The sequence below is a fragment of the Anabrus simplex genome, chromosome 3 (assembly GCF_040414725.1).
Source record: "Anabrus simplex isolate iqAnaSimp1 chromosome 3, ASM4041472v1, whole genome shotgun sequence".
Taxonomy (NCBI): Eukaryota; Metazoa; Arthropoda; class Insecta; order Orthoptera; family Tettigoniidae; genus Anabrus; species Anabrus simplex.
Genome location: NC_090267.1, coordinates 242,888,904 through 242,909,167, shown reverse-complemented (window position 1 = coordinate 242,909,167; position 20,264 = coordinate 242,888,904). Strand labels below are relative to the sequence as shown.

The 20,264-nt window shown below is 41.3% G+C and overlaps 1 protein-coding gene across 2 annotated transcripts in view; it reads right to left on the bottom strand.

The window, feature by feature from the left end:
- Positions 1 to 20,264, bottom strand: part of LOC136866194 (ATP-binding cassette sub-family C member 4) — a 371,709-nt gene that overhangs the window by 265,920 nt on the left and 85,525 nt on the right. For both annotated transcript variants that reach the window (XM_067142938.2, XM_067142939.2), the window contains exons 2-3: positions 17,750 to 17,893; positions 4,261 to 4,371 (exon numbers count right to left, since the gene is read on the bottom strand). In XM_067142938.2, coding sequence (XP_066999039.2) covers positions 4,261 to 4,371; positions 17,750 to 17,823 — 185 coding nt within the window. In that variant the 5' untranslated portion in view covers positions 17,824 to 17,893. The remainder of the gene's footprint in view (positions 1 to 4,260; positions 4,372 to 17,749; positions 17,894 to 20,264) is intronic.

Here is a 20,264-nt window from a genome sequence, read left to right as displayed (position 1 = left end):
TGCTTCTAATACGCTTTATACACTTCATGGGCGTTAGACATCGTCCAGTGTTGACGTTATGAGGTGGGTGTGAGTCAAACATGCCTTTACGGAGACGAAGAAGGCAGTATCAGCAGCTTAATCAGTTTGAACGAGGCCGTATAATAAGGCTACGAGAAGGCGGATGTTCTTTCCGCGCTATTGCAGAAAAACTTGGCAGGGATGTATCCACAATCCATCGGTGCTGGCAGCAGTTGTTACGGGAAGGTGCTGCCTCAAGAAGAGCAGTCCGCGCACGGGCCACTACGGAGAGGGAAGACCGCCGTATCCGCCACCTGGCTGTGGTGAATCGTACTGCATCTGCAGCAGCCATTAGAGACTCAGTTGGCACCAGAGTGATACAACGGACTGTAAGAAATTGATTACTTGAGGGACAGCTCCGAGCCAGACATTCTGTAGCGTTCATACCACTAACTCCCAATCACTACCATCTGCTACTTCAGTGATGTCAAGCTATAGCTCATTGGAGGATCGAGTAGAGATCTGTTGTGTTCCCAGATGAGAGATGTTTCTCTCTTGATGCCAGTGATGGCCTTAGGCTGGGAAGAAGGAGGCTAAGTGAGGGCTTGGAACCAAGCTGTCTTCGGCGTCGACACTTGGACCCACACCAGGAGCGATTTCCTTTGACAGCAGAAGCAATCTCGTCGTTATCCCAAGTACTTTGACAGCAAATTTGTACGTCAGGCTGGTGATTGAGCCGGTTGTGCTGCCATTCATTCGCAGTATTCAAGGGGGTGATTTCCAACAGGATAGCGCTTGTCCTCATACCATGACATTATGGGACGACAAATCCAGCGTCATCCGGTACCAGCATTAATCGTTGCTGATTTGACTGACCAAGTGTAATAGGCGAGGTACTCCATTCCACTAAATGACATGCAGCAGCTGTACTGTACAACACAATCCGATGCACGTCTGCATGATCGAATTTAAAATAGTGTCGACTACAGCGGTTATTAATGTACCACCATCTCACGTGTTTTATCGCGCACACTTGAATCTGTGACCTGGAAACTTTAATCAAATAAATATGTTACCTAGACAATTACTTAGCCTAAATTGCATTCCTCTAAATTCATGTCTTTCTGGTGTTAGGATTTTATTTTCCGCCAATGTATTTCCTGAGCGTTAGGTTACATTCCGTGTGCGTACATCACCTTGCAGCGTATATCGCCGTTAATACTTAGGATTATGTTCAATGTCTCAATTGGCAGATAAAAGAGGAGGCTACCTATTGCAAGAAAGGAAAATTGGAACGTAGATTTCATGACTTAGCGCATCAAAGCGAGACAACATTGTGCTTAGTACGTGACGTCACGCGTATACTCTGTTAGCTGACGTTGGAAATACATCGTGGTCAGTTGTATAGAATAACAAATTTAATAAATAATTGAAAAGAAAGATGGACGTCACACGCATGGGGCTGTGTTGACTCACGAGTTCAGTTTTCTCAAAACCGAGCTCGATAGCTGCAGTCGCTTAAGTGTGGCCAGTATTCAGTATTCGGGAGATAGTAGGTTCGAACCCCACTGTCGGCAGCCCTGAAAATGTTTTCCGTGGTTTCCCATTTCCACACCAGGCTGTACCTTAATTAAGGCCACGGCCGCTTCCTTCCCACTCCTAGCCCTTTCCTATCCCATTGTCGCCGTAAGACCTATCTGTGTCGGTGCGACGTAAAACAACTAGTAAAAAAAAAGTTTTCTCAAACATCACTTTAATTTGAATGTTGTGTCGAGCAACACATTGGGCAGTTAATTTATTGATCTTACTTTTATATTACTCCCGAACTCTTAAATAATGTCTCTCATTTCTCATATCACAGACCGCGTTATTACCAACATTTCAAGTGCACCACGTTCTACTGAATAAAATTCATTATCCACATAATATTTGTCTTTTATTTCTAATAAGTAAGTCTAAGAAACACTCAAAACCCTGCGGCCATTAAAACAGTGATAGGCTATTACCAATTTTTTAAATTCCGATATGTGAGCAGTTGAACTATTTCCGTCATGAAAGTGAAAGTGACCCCAGTACATTCTGTAGTATAACTGATATATTCCTACATGATTGTTGTTCGGCTACTTGGCTGAATGGTCAGTTCTGAGGGTCCCAGATCGATTCCCGCCCGGTTCGGGGAATTTAATCGTGTCTGGTTAATTCCTCTGACTCGGAGATTGTATATTTGTGCCAGTCCCATCACACTCCTTTCCGTATTCACACAACACATCACAATACCAACTACCACAGAAACATGCAATAGTGAATATTTCCCTCCACATAGTGTTGGTGTCGGTAAGGGCATCCGGCCGTAAAACAGGGCCAAACATAAAATTGTGATACAGTTCGCACCCGCGACCGTACAAGCTATAACTATTCGAGACCATATCTCATAATTCGTTAGATGAAATATGCTAAATGCATAATAATAATAATAATAATAATAATAATAATAATAATAATAATAATAATAATAATAATAGTAATAATAATAATAATAATAATAATAATAATAATAATAATAATAATAATAATAATAATAATAATAATAATAATAATAATAATAATAATAATAATAATAATAATAAGGCAAGCACGCAAAACATTTAGCCATGGAGCCGAACATACACACCACTATTAATGGCGACTATCTTGTTTAGATTATTTAGATTTCCTGACGTAACAGGCCGGGCCTTCTCAGCTCGACTTTAGAGTCCTTAGGCCATTCAGAAGATATGTTCAGCGATAATTGAATTATGTTAATTGTTTATGTATCGTACATACTATGAACATTACTATTTTTTATTTAATTTTTGTAATGTATTTCACGCAGCGCAGGGCAAAAACGCAAAATCTTGCAGGAAATGATGCTTTAAATTTAAATTTATCTTTCCCGGTGCCCCACTTGTCCACTCCCCTCCCATACATGTGTTGAGTCACGCAATGCACACGCCATTGCTTGCCAACTGCACAGCACATGTAAATAGCTGATACCGTGCGTTCCTTAGTCACGCGCTCATGTCTGTACTCCGTTCGCTAGAAGAGGTTTTGATCATTTCTGCGTACCCCATGCATTTTCCTTGGGAATTTTGAATGTTGATATACTCTTCACCGCTAACGTTCTGTTGCGAATTCAGTTCGCTTCTTCGCAGGACATAAGATATATAAACCAGTTACTGCTGGTGATTATGCCTTTGCTGGCAGGACCTAGTGTTTACAGTGCACTATGTCTCTTGATATAGGCTAGAGCAATTTTGTTACTTTCATAGATCTGTCTCTGTCTTATCCTTGGCTTTGACAATATGAAAGTGACTGAGGTATGAGCGATGCTAGTAATGCCAATCCTTATGCAGCCAGTCTCTGCTGTGAATGGTGTGAAAATGTTGCTCATAGGCTCGGTTGGTGTATGCATTTCAGTGGGTTTGGCAGACTGATATGTAATAGCAACTCTGGCTCGGTGAGGAAAGCAACGGGAAAGTACCTCCCTCCTCATTTCCCTAGTACGCCTCTTCAGTGATGCCTAGGTCATCTATGACAGCTGATGGCAGAGCTGTTGAGGATCCCACCAGCGGCATCGCTGACGGACTGAACATACATACTCCTGGTGATTAACTACCGTAAAGGGTTTAGGAAAAATGGATGACGGATCCTCTGTTACATTACTGGGTTTATTTTTCCCATAAATGTTCCGAAACTTATTTTCAGACACCCTTTGTAAGGAGCAAATTGTTTGCAGAACATTATGCAACATTGCACATGTGGAAAAGTGGAAGAAGAAGAAGATTCCTATAGGACTGTAACACTATTAGGATTTATTTTATTACTTTTTTCTGTTGGTTTACGTCGGACTGAATCATTCAGGTTTTATGACGGCGATGAGATTGAGGTGGAAAGGAAGGGGCTGTAGCCTTAATAAGACAGAGCCCCAGCCTTTGCCTGGTGTGAAAATGGGAAACGAAAAACCAACTTCAGGGCTGCCGACAGTGGGGTACGAGCCGACCATCTCCCGAATGAGAGCTTACGGCTATGTACGAATAATATATTTAATAACCTAACTGATGTAGTATTACATGAATAACGTATTCAGATAAGTTAATTTTATTATTTATTTAGCGTATAGCGAAGAGGTCAGATTCAGTTGAAATTTGGTCTATGTAATTTCTCAGTTTTGGGTCTGAAAGATCCTTTAACTCGAAGTACACATAATTATGATATACTTACTTTTCTAAATCGTCCCCTAATTTTTTTGTTTTATTTTCTTCTAAGATGTCGTACAGATCATCTTCTGTCAGTCCATGCTTATAATTCTTCCAGAATAGTTTTCGTATCCACCTGAAAAGAACATCATATGAAATTAAGAAAAAGATATATTATTGCGTTGGCTTTTAACAATGAAAAGTTATATTCCCAGAAGGGAACTATAATTTCATTTTACCGACTGAGAATATGTTGTCAACAAGGACTCAGTCTTAAAAAGTAATCAGGGAGGCAACAGGCTCATCAGCTGGAACACCACACCTCTCTAGACATTTCCTCCAGTGCACTATCACAGCATTGTGCTTCGAAGGAGGTTTGCAGTGGTGTCTCAACAGCGTACCTACTTTATTTTTTAAAATGTCTTATATTAAGATATAGGAAATAATAAATCAATAAAAAACATGACAATATAGAGAAATATAGTTGGTTGAAAGTACAAGCACATTATTATAAAAATTTGTGCATATTCTTAAAAAACTGAAATTTATAATTTAAATTACAAATAAAAAAGAAGCACAGACACACAAATTTACCTCATTGTTTTCGTTAAAACATAATCTAAATTGAACAATTAAAGTTGAATTCTTTCAGGATGGTGGTAGTACTGTGAGATTGAATCAAGGTGCAGTAAAGCTAATGCAGCGAGCTCGTAGTTGCGATCAACAGTACTCTATAAGAAGGAAGTTAGCTCCGTTTTCAGATCATCATTGCAGTTTGGGAGTGACAGCTAGGTGGACTCAGGATATCTTATTCACACGTTAGAAGTAACAGACATGCAAGTAGCGAGAATGATTGCTAGTACGAATAGGTGGGAACAGTGGCAGGTTGGTACTCGGAATGGTGAGATAAAGGCTAAGTTAGGAATTAACTCGATAGATGAAACTGTACGCATAAACCGGCTTAGGTCAAGTGAGGCAAATGGAGGAGAATAGGTTACCCAGGAGTATAATGGACTGTTATGGAAGGTAAGAGGAGTGGAGGGAGACGAAGACGATGATCGTTAGATTCATTTTCTAACGATTTAAAAGATAAGAGGTTAAGTTTACCAAACAGAGCCCAGAGCTAAACGAGGTCACGGAACTAATTACAAATAGAGGTTTGTGGCGGCGTTTAGTAAATTCACAGAGGCTTACAGACTGAACACTGAAAGGCATAACAGTTTATAATGAATATGTATGTATGTATGTATGTATGTATGTATGTATGTATGTATGTATGCATTGTACCAGGAAGGCATAGACCCTGGCACATATAAATGATAAATTTTATTTTCTAGCATACAATTCAATTCCGATGCATGAACAGCTGTGTGAGAGAATGTTCTCGTACCTACTGCACTCCACGAGGGAGAACGCAAGTCAAGCAAGGTCAAGTGACGTCACCGTCGCCTGCAAGTTTACTTCCCCTACTGAAGTTTCGCGATTATTTTTATGAACTTTTTAACGACTGAACCACTTAACACGAGACCAACGCCGAATTGTAGCTAATGTTCTGGAAGTAAAAGACTGCAAATTTGAAGTCAATCCATCCAGTGGTTCTCGAAATATGATAATTTAAAGTTTGGGAGGAATCTTCGCCCCTTCATCACCTGATTTCGAGCGCTGCTCGCCAGACCTGTATAAATAGGCCACTGGGCCAAGGCCATAACCAGTCCCGTGTACAGAGTCCTGTGTGCACAGTGTGTGCAGAAAGTATGCTCCGTCGCGATTCGCGAGGACATAATCGTGGCCGCACTCGAACGCTGTTGAAATAGTGAAAGAACGTCGTACCGTACGTAAAGTTTCCGCCACGCCGCGGTAAGATTCTGACGTTTCTCAAGGTGAATTATCGTACTATAATACTTGTAAATTTATTAAAAAGTGAAGCTATAATTTGAAGTGAGAATTGAAGTGTCCAATATTTTACTGACTAGTCTACGACATCATGAACTTTATTAATTCCACATAATTCTGAACTGTGATAATATCCTAAATAATTGCGTGTGGTAAACTGAAATCATAATTTAAGACCACTTCAATCAGTCTAAGACATATTTCTCTTACGATAATATATCAGTGAACTGTATGAGACTGTATTTACTCGACATTCGTCCCATAACAGGGCAAGACTTAACTATTTTCCCTGTGCACTTTCTGGATCTTTCGATCACCACTGTGAGAAACCCAGTGAACATTAAGGACTTTTTACAATACTATTAAGTAGTACAGACTAGTGTGGTGTAAATACAACATTAAAATCTCCTTAATCTGTGAATAATATTTCTTTAGAGTCTGTGATAGAGACTGTTACAAATCACATTTTCAAGTGCTTATGGACTGTGTTCATTACTTTACAATCGAATCTCAGACATGAATAGTGACGATTATGAACTGTGTTAATTCCCAAACCCACGAACTGTGTATATGAGAACTGTGTTTTCTGCAGCATGGATTGTGAATGTTAATTCAACACCATAAAAATCAGTGTAAGAATAGAACTGTGTATTACGACGGTGTGTCGTATTAATATCCGTGATATTTGTGAATTCAACAGTGCCAATTGAACTTTCCGTGTTCCGATATTACCTCCAAGAACAACGGAAATCTTGGCGAAAGTGCTACGAGATCCTGCTACATCAAACGTCGCTTCCAAAGAGGGATTTACATGGTTTCTTCAGTTACGGTACCCATCGAGGGACGTCGACGAGGGAGATAGACGTGGTATCTTCACTGAACATCGCCGGTGCTGAGTTCGAGCCTTCACCCGCACTCCGCGGAATGTTCCAGACACCAAGTCACCAACTCCAACATTTGTAAGCAGATATTCACGTATTCTGAGTGAGTAATCACAACTGACTGACTTTTTACAAAGCACTTAGTTCAGTACAGTACTCTTACAAGTGCTTCGTGTGGATATCAATTCACAATTTATCACCATTTAAAAGAAGTTCATATTTTGCTATAAATTCCTTTTCAAAGTTATTAATTAACTGAATTAACATTACCTAGAGAAACTTTAGGAATTTCAAGTGCCTTATTAATTCCATGTTTCAATTCAATGCAGCAAGAAATCAAATATTTTATTCAATTTATCAAACTTTCCATGACAAGTGTGTGTTCATTTTTGCGGTTAAAAATTAGAAAGACTGTAGGTCAGCACCATCAATGATGAACTGATTATATCCAAGGTGCTATTTTTGTGTTTACATTTATATTTAGAAAGACTGTAGTTTGTTTATGTTCTATGGAAGAGTAATAATTATTTTTGATATTCTCAAGCAAACAGACGTCAAGAATATCGTAACATAAATCTTTTATTTTTCACTTTTGGCAGATATTAATTACAAATTTGAGTTTTCCATTCAGATTGCAGGGTGATATATCTGTGGATATTGTTAATAAATTTTACAAAAAAGAATTACCATCTATTATTCGCCCTGCGATACTATCCGTCTCTGTACCTGCTCCAAAATTCACTGAACACTACGTGAGACCCTTTCCATGCTCAAACTCCGCAATCATTTCCCGGTACAGTATGTATGCATGTACTAAAATGAAATACAGTAAATGTTTTGCAGGTATTTCGATTCTTCACAATTTCCCAGTAAGCAGTCTTGATTGAGCTTATGAGGCCCATCCACTCGCATCGTATGACGTTTAATTTCAGCTTACAATTGTTAGGTTCTTCAGCCTGTCGAAACTAATTAAATAAACTAACTAAATAAATTAAATTTAGAAAATTCCCGAAAAAGAAAACGCATAATAACAGATTATACCTGAAAAAAGGAGAAACAAGAATTATAACTCTATTTTTTTAAATAATAAAATTTCTGTCGAGATGTCGCTTGACAGTTGAGTTTGCTGAACAGAGCACAGAACGCATGCGCTGGGTTATCGATTTTCCGTGAGTGGATCAGAGACCTCTACAATGTCATATGTTTTCAAAGCTTTGATAGAAGGTTATCATAACCTAGCTTTATTTCAAATACAAATTGTTTATTGTACAGTTGGTGAACTGAATTTGCGGGAATGTGCCTTCTGGTTGTGGAATATTGGAAGTGAAAGGTGCATTGATGCTAATATGTGTGTCCGACATGTTTGATTTTGGTAACAAGTACGAAGCTAGTGCGTTGAGCGCAGGTGCGATGCTATCCTTACCTAATTGGCCAAACAGTTTTATTATATTAAAATCTGAATCTGATTGGTGGAGAACCTCTATAATAATGAAAATATGAACTCTGATTGGTGGAGAACCTGTATCATAATTAAATTTGAACGTAATGAGCAACATTAAGGTTCAGTTTTCTGGCATATACGGTAATATTTATATTTCGGCATCGTTGAGCATAGAATTACTTTTATAACTGTTATGTTCTTCAGTCTGCCAAACCTAATTTTGAATAAATTAATGTATTCACTGCCTGAAAAAATAAAACATATAGTAACAGAATTATACTTCAAAAATAAACAACTTAATGAAATTCTGCCGAAACTATGAACAAATAAAATTTAGAAAATACATTTTTTACAACCTGTGACAATAAAGTTTCGCTGAATGAAGTCAGAACGGTCGATCCGGCAACACTGGAGACACACAACGTTGCACCTGCGTAACAGCAGGTTTTGACTACCTGCTCCCAACATTGTTCAGTTCAGCATCTTGTGTGTGCCGTGTAAGACCTGTTTGACACAGGGCGTGTTTAGTGCGTTGGTTCTGAACGGCTAACAGGAACATGAACGACCAAAAGAGCAATGTACAGTTTTGTTTTAAGCTTGGAAAGACACCGAAAGAAACGCATGCGATGCTGGTACGTGTCCTTGAAGTGTGTGCACGAGTGGTTCGCCCGTTTTCGAGGAGGCAGGGAAAGTGATTCTGACAACCCTCGGTGCGGAAGACCGGCGACCACCGTCAGTGATGAAAACATTGAGAAGGTGAGGACATTAATCACGAACGGTCGGTGATTAACTACTGTGCGCATAATAGCGGATGAACTGCAGATTAACCGTGAATCCGTGAGACAAATCGTTACCCAGAAGTTAGGGAAGAGAAAAACGTGTTCTCGTCTTGTGCCACATCACTTGACTGACGATCAGAAGCAGGCACGTTTAGAGTCTTCACAGGATTTTGTCGAAACTGCGGATGCAACACCAAATTTCTTGAACTGTATTGTCACTGAGGATGAAACCTGATGTCTCAGATACGACCCTGCAACGAAACGGCAAAGCATAAAATGACGTTCTCCGGGATCCCCTCGTCGGAAAAATGTCAGAGCTGAAAAGTCACGCATAAAAACGATGCCCATCACCTTTTTCGATAGTCAAGGCATTATCCACAATGATTTTCTACCTGAGGGAACGACGTTATATGCTGCACGGTACATTGAAATTTCGGCCCGTTTCATGAAACGTCTACGCAGGGTACGACCCCAGTACGCACAACAAGGTTCATGGCTTTTTGTCCATGACAACACTCGCCCACACACAGCCAATATCGTCAAACAGTTCATGGCAAAAAAAAAAAGGGGGCGGTGCAACTTGAACATCCTCCATACTCGCCAGATTTCAATCCTACAGACTTCTTCCTATTCCCACGACTCATACTCGCTTTGAAAGGAAAACGATTTGACGATATTCCTGACATCCAACCAAACGTGCCGAGGCTTTTGAACACCATCCCAAAGGAAGCCTTCTTGCAAAGTTTCCAGGATATATATCGCCGATCTCAGCAGTGCACAGTTATGAGAGGGGACTATTTCGACGACAGTAAGGTCACTGTCGTGAATTGTTCACCTATGTTGATAGTACAGGACTATTCACCGAACTTTATTGTTACAGGTTGTAAATTCTGTTTTAAATTTGTTTATTATTCTGGTTTAATTCTGTTAACAGATCTTTTTCCTTTTCAGATAGTTTATAAATGTATTTGCTCAAAGTTAGTTTCGGCAGATTGAAGAACCTAACAGTTATAAATTAACTGAGCCGAAACTGAAAACAGATGGCTTCCACTATATCGAAAATACAAAAAAAAAAAAAAAAAAAAAAAAATCCATTCAGTGTCAAAAACATTTCCTGTTTTCCGAGTAAACTCATATCCAAGTGGCAGTGACGAATCAATGCGTGGCAGAGTCGACTCATTCCTAATATCTTGTCTTCCCTGCCATTCTTGAGTTATGTTGAAATTGGTATTCTTAAATTCTATTGCAGTTCTTATTGATGGATTTCGAGACTGTATACTATTCAGAAGGACGTCAGTGATGCCATCATGTATTGGTGATTGGGGATTATTAATTACTTTCTTGAACTCCCCGAGGATAGCGTTTTTACGTCGAAGATCTGGCTGAGGATACGTAGACAATACGTGGGTGTAGACCTCATTGTGCCGGTGATGAGATGCATCTTGGTCTTTAACAGCGTATGAGGTTTGTTTGAGGGCTATTCAATCAAACAGAAGCACAGTACTCAGCAGCCGAAAACACACGCCCCAAAGCTGTGCATCGAAGTAACGTTGCCTTTGAAACTCAAGTTGTACGACATAATTTTTGAATTACATTGTTGTGAGTTTTTACTTTGGGTTCGATGTTGCGAAAGTGTTTGTCTAAAGGAGAGCGTTCTGTCTAAGGTGATTCCTAGATATTTAGGGGATCTAATATGTTTCAATAATATTCAATAATTATGACTGTTAATGCTCAGCAGAAACGTCCAACTCTGCTGAACAACGCCATACTTCTCCATGGCAACGCTGCGTCCAACACTGCAGAGACTTTGCACAACAATGGTGGTGCGAAGTCTTAGAACACCCTCCCTGTACACCAGATATCAGTGCATGAGACTTTTATCTCATTCCAAAACTGAAGAAGCATTTTCGTTCAATGAGCTTTTCTGACGGGGCAGCCATCGGAACGCCATTCCGGCAACAGGTGGTACACATGACGCAAATAACACCGAAGATGGTATTTAACTCCTCCCCGATAGATTGAGGCCTTGCGGGCCGATTTTGAAGGTAGGTAGCTGTTTGTGCTACACATTTGTGTTCCGTTCATGCATTATAAAATACTACAACACTGTGTTCTATGTCGATAGTTTTCGATTGCCCCTTGCCGTTAACTCCTGTTCCTCGACCCCATTTGATTCGGCAGATCGGAACGATATTACACAGTCATCATGGACTTACGCCATGGCCCCCGTTTTAATTTGCTCCGTCATTTCAAGAGTAAGAAGAAAATAACTGCACTCAACAAAACTTGTTTAAAATACACGGGAGATTTACAAAAACCTGTAGATTTTACAGAAAAACAGTAACCTAACCAAAAACTAACCCTATGGCACTACAGCCCTTGAAGGGCATTGACCTACCAAGCGACCGCTGCTCATCCCAAAAGCCTGCAGATTACGAGGTGTCATATGGTCAGCACGACGAATCCTCTCGGCCGTTATTCTTGGCTTTCTAGACCGGGGCCGCTATCTTACCGCCAGACAGACCTAGTTCCTCAATAACTGTAATCACGTAGGCTGAGTGGACCTCGAACCAGCCCTTAGATCCAGGTAAAATACCTGACCTGTCCGGGAATCGAACCCGGGGTCTCCGGGTAAGAGGCAGGCACGCTACCCCTACACCACGGGGCCGGCATACAGAAAAACAGTAGTACATTAGAAAACTCTAAATTTGTTTAAAATACATTATTCAGTTATTAGAAAAGTACAAAATATAAGTAATTGGGCTCAATTAGAGTTCATCACCACTCATTCTTAATCTGTTTACCCTCCAGGGTCGGTTATTCCCTCGGACTCAGCGAGGGATCCCACCTCTACCGCCTCAAAGGCAGTGTCCTGGAGCTTCAGACTTTGGGCCGGGGATACAACTGGGGAGAAGGACCATTACCTCGCCTAGGCGGCCTCACCTGCTATGCTGAACAGGGGCCTTGTTGAGGGATGGGAGATTGGATGGGACAGGCAAGGAAGAGGGAAGGAAGCGGCCGTGGCCTTAAGTTAGGTACCATCCCGGCATTTGCCTGGAGTAGAAGTGGGAAACCACGGAAAACCACTTCCAGGATGGCTGAGGTGGGAATCGAACCCACCTCTACTTAGTTGACCTCCGGAGGCTGAGTGGACCCCGTTCGAGCCCTCGTACCACTTTTCAAATTTCGTGGCTGAGCCGGGAATCGAACCCGGACCTCCGGGGGTGGCAGCTAATCACGCTAACCACTACACCACAGAGGCGGACTCAATTACAGTTACCTGAGAGAAATTCACTCAGTTACTAATTAGGTTTCCAACAAACAATCAGTAAAATTTCAATTACAATTACTTCACAGAACGCGAGTCTTTAGGTAATAATTTACATTTTCTTTTTCGCTGGAGAGTGTAACGATGCCAAAAAATACACTACTCCATTTTGTGTTTCTTTAGCATACATACGTGTGTGTTTTTTTTAGCACACAGTCGTAAAGTGGCTATCATCACTACGTGAGACTAAACAAACTCTCAAGCAAAGTTTGCGAGCCACATTCATGTTTTTATTACTTTCAGTATGAAAACGAAAACCTACAACCTGTTTTCCAGTCTTTGACCGGGTCAGGGATGAAATGAATGAATCATATACAGGGTTATTCACCTAACATGTTACATGCAAATAACTTCTAAACCATTAAAGGTATCATCATTCTGTTTTCATATTCGTAAATGGTACCCAGGGCCTTGTAAAATAACGTGCTATTTAGTTTCGTGGGGTGATTAGTAACCGAGATATTGATACTAAATCCATATTTTTAAATGGAACGGTACAAATTCATACAGCTAATTAAAAAGGTCATCTGCGTACAAGTTCAAATATGTAAGTATTTTCAAAATCGGACAATTACTTTTTGAGATATAAGTAAGAACAGCAAGTGCTGTTTTGCATGCCGCATTAGACGGCGTGAAGTCGGGCAAGGGCATATTGAGGCGCAAGCAGTTTCCTGGGAGTGAGTTCAGCCACAGAACGGATACTAGGCATGTAAGCACCTCGTACACATATGGCGGGTTTGCAAAGTGTGAATGACAGACGAACACATGACAGGACAGAAAGGGTTGATGTGTTTAAGAGGAATAGAATAAGTACTGTACCTGGAAAGGAACATAACGAAAGCTATAATTGTCACTGGTTTTAGTGTACAGTTCATACTACTCTATGAGTTGAGAAATAAACATAGCACAAAACATTGGAAGAACTCCTTCTAGAAAAGCAAATGTTCAGAGCTGATCGTAGTGAGATGGCAGCAACACTATTATTTATGTTTTATTTTACACGCATTAATCTCCGCAGAGCTCCAGCGCGACTGTAGTAGCGTGCATTCGGAGAGCGTAAGTTCGAGTCCTGCCTCGCCCAACCTGACATTGATTTTCATGGTGTCCCGTGTTTAACACCAGGCAAATACCGGATCTTTTAGGCCAGCTGTATGAATTTGTGCCGTTACATTTAAAAATATGGAGTTAGTATCAATATCTCGGTTTTTAATCACCCCATGAGACTAAGTAGCACGTTATTTTACAAGAACCTGCGTACCATTTACGAATATGAAAACAGAATGCTGATATCTTTAATGGTTTAGAAGTTATTTGCGTGTAACATGTTAGGTGAATAACCCTGTATAGGCTATTAGTACAATGGGGTCGCCACTGTCAAAGCGATTTATTAAAGACTGATAGATGCTATGAAATGATAATGGAGAGTGTTGCTGGAATGAAAGATGATAGGGAAAATCGGAGTACTCGGAGGAAAATCTGTCCCACCTCCATTTTGTCCAGCATAAATCTCACATGGAGTGACCGGGATTTGAACCACAGTACCCAGCGGTGAGAGGCCGACGCGCTGCCGCCTGAGCCACGGAGGTTCTACTTTTAGTATAACTAATTCAAAATATTTATGCAAACGGGAGAATGCAAATTCGTTTTTCTCTTCGCCACCACATGTTTATTCCGGCTCCATTCTCGCAAGTTGCTTTACGTCGCACCGACACAGTTAGGACTTATGGCGACGATGGGACAGGAAAGGGCTATAGGTGGGAAGGAGGCGGCCGTGGCCTTATTTAAGGTACAGCCCCAGCATTTGCCTGGTGTGAAAATGGGAAACCACGGAAAACCATCTTCAGGGCTGCCGACAGTGGGGCTCGAACTCACTATCTCCCGAATACTGGATACTGGCAGCACTTAAGCGACTGCAGCTACCGAGCTCTTTGCTCCATTCTCGACTACGTAACCCCTGTGGGTGTGGTTGGTAGAATAACATCCATGGTATCTTCTGCCTGTCGTAAGAGGTAACTAAAATGGGGACCACAGACACTCAACTTGGGAGCGTTGGCAACCACGGTTCTGTTAGCTGAGTCTGACCTTGCTTTCACTGACTTATCATTCCTATCTGAGCTCCTTTACTCTCGTTCTTTTCGGACCCTAAGCATTTGAGGCTTAGTGGGTCTCATTTTACTCTCCTCGTGGTCCTTCCTTTTCTTTTGCCGATATTTTCATTTTTCGAAATGTCGGTCATCATCATCATCATCATCTGTTTACCCTCCAGGTTCGGTTTTTCCCTCGGACTTAGCGAGGGATCCCACCTCTACCGCCTCAAGGGCAGTGTCCTGGAGCTTCAGACTCTTGGTCGGGGGATACAACTGGGGAGTATGACCAGTACCTCGCCCAGGTGGCCTCACCCGCTATGCTGAACAGGGGCCTTGTGGAGGGATGGGAAGATTGGAAGGGATAGGCAAGGAAGCGGCCGTGGCCTTAAGTTAGGTACCATCCCGGCATTCGCCTGGAGGAGAAGTGGGAAACCACGGAAAACCACTTCCAGGATGGCTGAGGTAGGAATCGAACCCACCTGTACTCAGTTGACCTCCTGAGGCTGAGTGGACCCCGTTCCAGCCCTCGTACCACTTTTCAAATTTCGTGGCAGAGCCGGGAATCGAACCCGGGCCTCCGGGGGTGGCAGCTAATCACGCTAACCACTACACCACAGAGGCGGACTATAGAGGAAGGTTACCCAGTTGTATTTCCAATAATCGCCACCACCAGCATCGTCTCAACGACGTAGTACACGATCATTTAAATCTCAGCCAGTAACCACAACCTAAGAGTAAATGAACGAGTGTGCGTCGTATATTGGAATTATAGGTGTCGTCTCGACTGCGGACAGTCTCTACTGCGGACACCCCATTAATAGTCTCGATGTGCCTCGATTGCAGACAATATTTCTTACAGATAAGCCTTCGTGAAATTAAGCATCTATATTGTACTCTTATTGAAGCCTCCGTGGCTCAGGCGGCAGCGCGTCGGCCTTTCACCGCTGGGTTCCGTGGTTCAAATCCCGGCCACTCCATGCGAAATTTGTGCTGGAAAAAGCGGAGGCGGGACAGGTTTTTCTCCGGGCACTCCTGTTTTCCCTGTCATTCTTCATTCCAGCAACACTCTCCATTATTTCATTTCATCTGTCAGTCATTAACCATTTCTCCAGAGCAGTGAGACAAGCCACGGTAGCCGGCACAATTCATATCCTCGCCGCAAGATGGGGCTTAATTCATTCCATCCCTGACCCGGTCAATGACTGGAATACAGGTTGTAGGTTTTCATTGCACTCTTATTACTAGTGCAAGTGCGTTGTAAGCGTAAATCGGGACTGCATGACCTCTTCTTTAGAACCCCCTGCTTATTCTCGAGGTTGGGCTGCCGTGTGGCTCCGCACACGAAGTTAACGGCATGGGGTCGGAAGACCCATGGACGCCATGAATCCGTACGGTTAACCGTACTCGGCCTCTAAAATAATTAAGACATAGTCGCATAATTAGCTTTTTTCGCCTTGTTGACACTTTTTAAGAAGTTTGTGATTTTTACCACTAATTATTTACATACTAATTTAGGCTTACCTATAATTATTTCTGATCTTTAAGATTCGTCATCTTTTAAAATACTTATTGCTAATGACACACTCTTATTTACAACATACGTTTTTTGAACGAACGACTTTTACGCTTACTCCATTCTGAGGACAAATGGCATTACGTCCCAAAGCCTTTCCAAGTTGTCATTCTTACTGTAATTCCTCATGCTTCGAGACATTCTTTCATCCAGTTTACAGTCATTTCTTTTTATTTTAGTTCCTTCCAAATTTAATTCCATCCGCATAACTGTATGATCTGAATTCTCTGCTTCCAGTTTTAGATAGGTGATAAGATCTTCTGTTCTTGGGTGAAGCCTTTCAATTTTACTATTGAATTTGTGATTACACCCTGTTCTGTGTCTAACTTTAAAACAGTTCCAAATCTCCAGCGGGGCAGACTCTTTCTGCAGCCATTGCTCCACGAAATAGTCGAAGAATTCTGTTAACCTCACATCTGGCAGAGCTTGACTTGTGAATACGAATCCATCCACTGTATACACTTCAGGCTTCAGAAAAGCAAGTGCAGCGCATTTTATTGCATTTCGTCTGATTTTTCACTTTTTCTTGTAAGGAGTCGTCACACCGGGCGAGTTGGCCGTGCGCGTAGAGGCGCGCGGCTGTGAGCTTGCATCCGGGAGATAGTAGGTTCGAATCCCACTATCGGCAGCCCTGAATATGGTTTTCCGTGGTTTCCCATTTTCACACCAGGCAAATGCTGGGGCTGTACCTTAATTAAGGCCACGGCCGCTTCCTTCCAACTCCTAGGCCTTTCCTATCCCATCGTCGCCATAAGACCTATCTGTGTCGGTGCGACGTAAAGCCCCTATAAAAAAAAAAAAAGGAGTCGTCATTCCTATTCCAGAAACGTCCTCCACAGACACTGCGTCAGAGGGGAAAATACATCCGTGAATCTCAGCTTGAGAGCAGAAATGGCGCCAGTCTCAAAGTCTGCTGTAAATTTCTGAGTTTTCCATTCGGAACAGCTTGCACAATGTTTTCGAGCTAATAGGTTTACGACCAATGTTTATAGAACCTTTTTTCCTTCGTTTGTTGCGTGCTGTCTCCTCTGTAAATATTGGAACCTTTTTCAAGAACACTCTGTACTGTACATGTTTCCTTTTTCTTGTCAGGAAGAAGTGCGAATACAATAGGAGTGATGTTAATTTCATTTTCACTATTTCCCTTGTCCACATGAATCATGTACAATTGGGTGAACTGGCTGCTTACACTCTTACACGAAAAACAACGTTCTTTATCGCAACATTCCTTAGCTCAAGAAGTGGCGAAAATTAATATAAAGTTCTCATCTGAAAGGAGAAAGCTCTTTCCGTCAAACATTTTATGAAGAAATTGTAAGAGATAGAAATGTACAGAGATTAGTCGCCCTACAATTTGATTTCTGTGGATAAGCAACTCTCTTCTGATATGAAGGGACAAGTGGGAAGTGGGGAAGTTCGCCAGTCAAGGCCAAGCTACTGTGTGGAATATTTAGGGTGCCCACGTCACCATTACACTGTCTACTTCAACACTGAATAATTCGAATTGTAAAATATCCAGACACAAAACTTACCATAGGAAGAGGAGTGACACTGGGCCTGCCGTAGCCTTGGGATTGGGGTTCGATTTGTTTTTGGACTGTTCCATAGTGCTACGTTACTGATCCTTATGTAAATGATAAGACATCGGTCACAGCAATCCGTATTCTTGAAGATTTCTGTAAAGAGAAGAAAATTAATTTGAGTTTTCTTGAAGTATTTATCTGAAATAGAAGCAATATTGTACTGTGCAAAGTATTGCATTTGAAATGCTATTGGTTTTACATCAGACCGACTCGAACAAGTCTTACGACGACGACGACGACGACGACGACGGGGTAGGACTGGGAAGGGAGTGACCATGGTTTTGGTTACGGGGATCGAACCTACCATCTCCTGAATGCCAACAGACAGCTAAGTGAATCGAACCGCTCAGCCAAATCGCTCGATTTAGTGTAAAATGTATGGTAATTGAAGCACTTGGAGAAACTATTATGAGCCATATTCACCAACGTCAGTTACTTTTGGTGTTATCTTAGATTTCCAAAACTCGGATAATGTTATTATCTCGGGTTACAAAAACTAAGTTTCCGTTTCAATCTGAATCTGAACCTTAAATTTTTCGTTCTGTCGGATGGAAAACTAATTACTATCTAAATGTAAACAAGTTCTTGAATCCATTCAGGGTTTGCAAATTATTATTATTATTATTATTTTTGCAAGTTGCATTATGTCGCACCGACACAGACAGGTCTTATGGCGACGATGGGGCAGGAAGGAGCTAGGAGTGGGAAGGAAGCGTCCGTGGCCTTAATTAGGTACACAGGCAGCATTTGCCTGGTGTGAAAATGGGAAACCATGGAAAAACCACCTTTAGGGCTGCCGACAGTGGGGGTTCGAACTCACTATCTCCCGAACACTGGAAATTGGCCGCAATTAAGCGACTGCAGCTACCGAGCTCGGTGAAAATACTTTATCATAAATTATGTCCGCTATTGACAAGAACGAAGAAGGAAGCCTAATATGACTTTCCAAGAGAAATAATTGTTATTCAATTTGTGGCAGAAAGCTTTAACATAATCTATATAAATAAAATCGTAACGACCGTGTGCCTGTACAATGACCATTTTGTCGAAATTTCCGAACAGTTATCCGTTTCAGGTGTAATAATGACCATCCACACATTTTTTTAAGCTTTGGTGTCTGTTTTTCTGTTTGTTTGTCTGAGCTCTTATAACTTGGAAACTACTGAATATATTTATACCAACCTTGATATTTAGAATCCACCTGTCCTTGGGTAGGATTTAGGGTCAATATTATTTATGAATACCTAAATTTACTGGGGGTTTATCCGAAACCTAAACCATGATTTAGCATTCCAACAAAATATGCACATCCAAAATTAATGAAAATCCTAACATCCTGAATGGAAATCTATTTCTAAAACTTTTTTCTCATGTGAATCATTTAGATAGGAGGATTAATAAGGGAGATATCATTAACGGACGGTTTCTTCAGCACAAGTCCCAACGGACTGAACTCCAAGCGGGTGCGTGTAAAGCGAATTTCTTTTAACATGAAAACTACTGAAGATATTTCAACCAACCTTTATATTTAGCATCAACCTGTCCAAAGATAGGTTTTAAGGTCAATACTATTTAAAATTTCCGGAATGGACTGGGATTTTATAGGGAACCGAAACAGTGATTTTACTCTCTCACAATATACGTTTACAACGGGGCGAGTTGGCCGTGCGGTTAGGGTCGCGAAGCTGTTAGCTTGCATCCAGGAGATAATGGGTTCGAGCCCCACTGTCGGCAGCCCTGAAGATGGTTTTCCGTGGCTTCCCATTTTCACACCTTGATTAAGGCCAGGGCCGTCCACTCCTAGGCCTTTCCTAAACCTTCGTCGCCATAAAACCTATCTGTGTCGGTGCGATGTAAAGCAAATTATAAAAAAAAAACAATATATATAAGACCAACCTGCTGAAAATCGACCAAGCTTGATGTAAATCCATTTCTAAAACTTTTTTGTCATATGCAGTTTTTTGACAGGAGGATTAATTAGGGAGATATCATGAACGGTCGGTTTTGCAGGCTAAGTGCAGCGGACATAGCCCGGAAGGTGTTGTACTTGGAGAAGATTACTTATCTATCTATATAAATAAAATAGTAACGGCCGTGTGCCTGTACACTGACTATTTTTGCGAAATTTTCGTACAGCTATCCGTTTAAGGGGTAATAGTGACCATCTGTATACTTTTCAGCTTTAGTTTCCTGAAAGTCTTAATTTTTACCCCCCTCTCCAAAATCAAGATTGCGGCACAATCTGCCAGACGACCTAGTAAATTGAAATTTGGCAAAATTATATGTTTCAACCTGTAACCGACAAGATCTTTAAATTACTCACTTTTTCCCCCCGAAGAATATCGGAATATCGAGGACATTTTAATGACGGTGCAGACCTTTGTTTCGAGGTATTCTGTGACCAAACAGTAAGTCCTATCACAAAACGGATGGCACAATCTCCGTTCAATTTGGAGTGATCTAC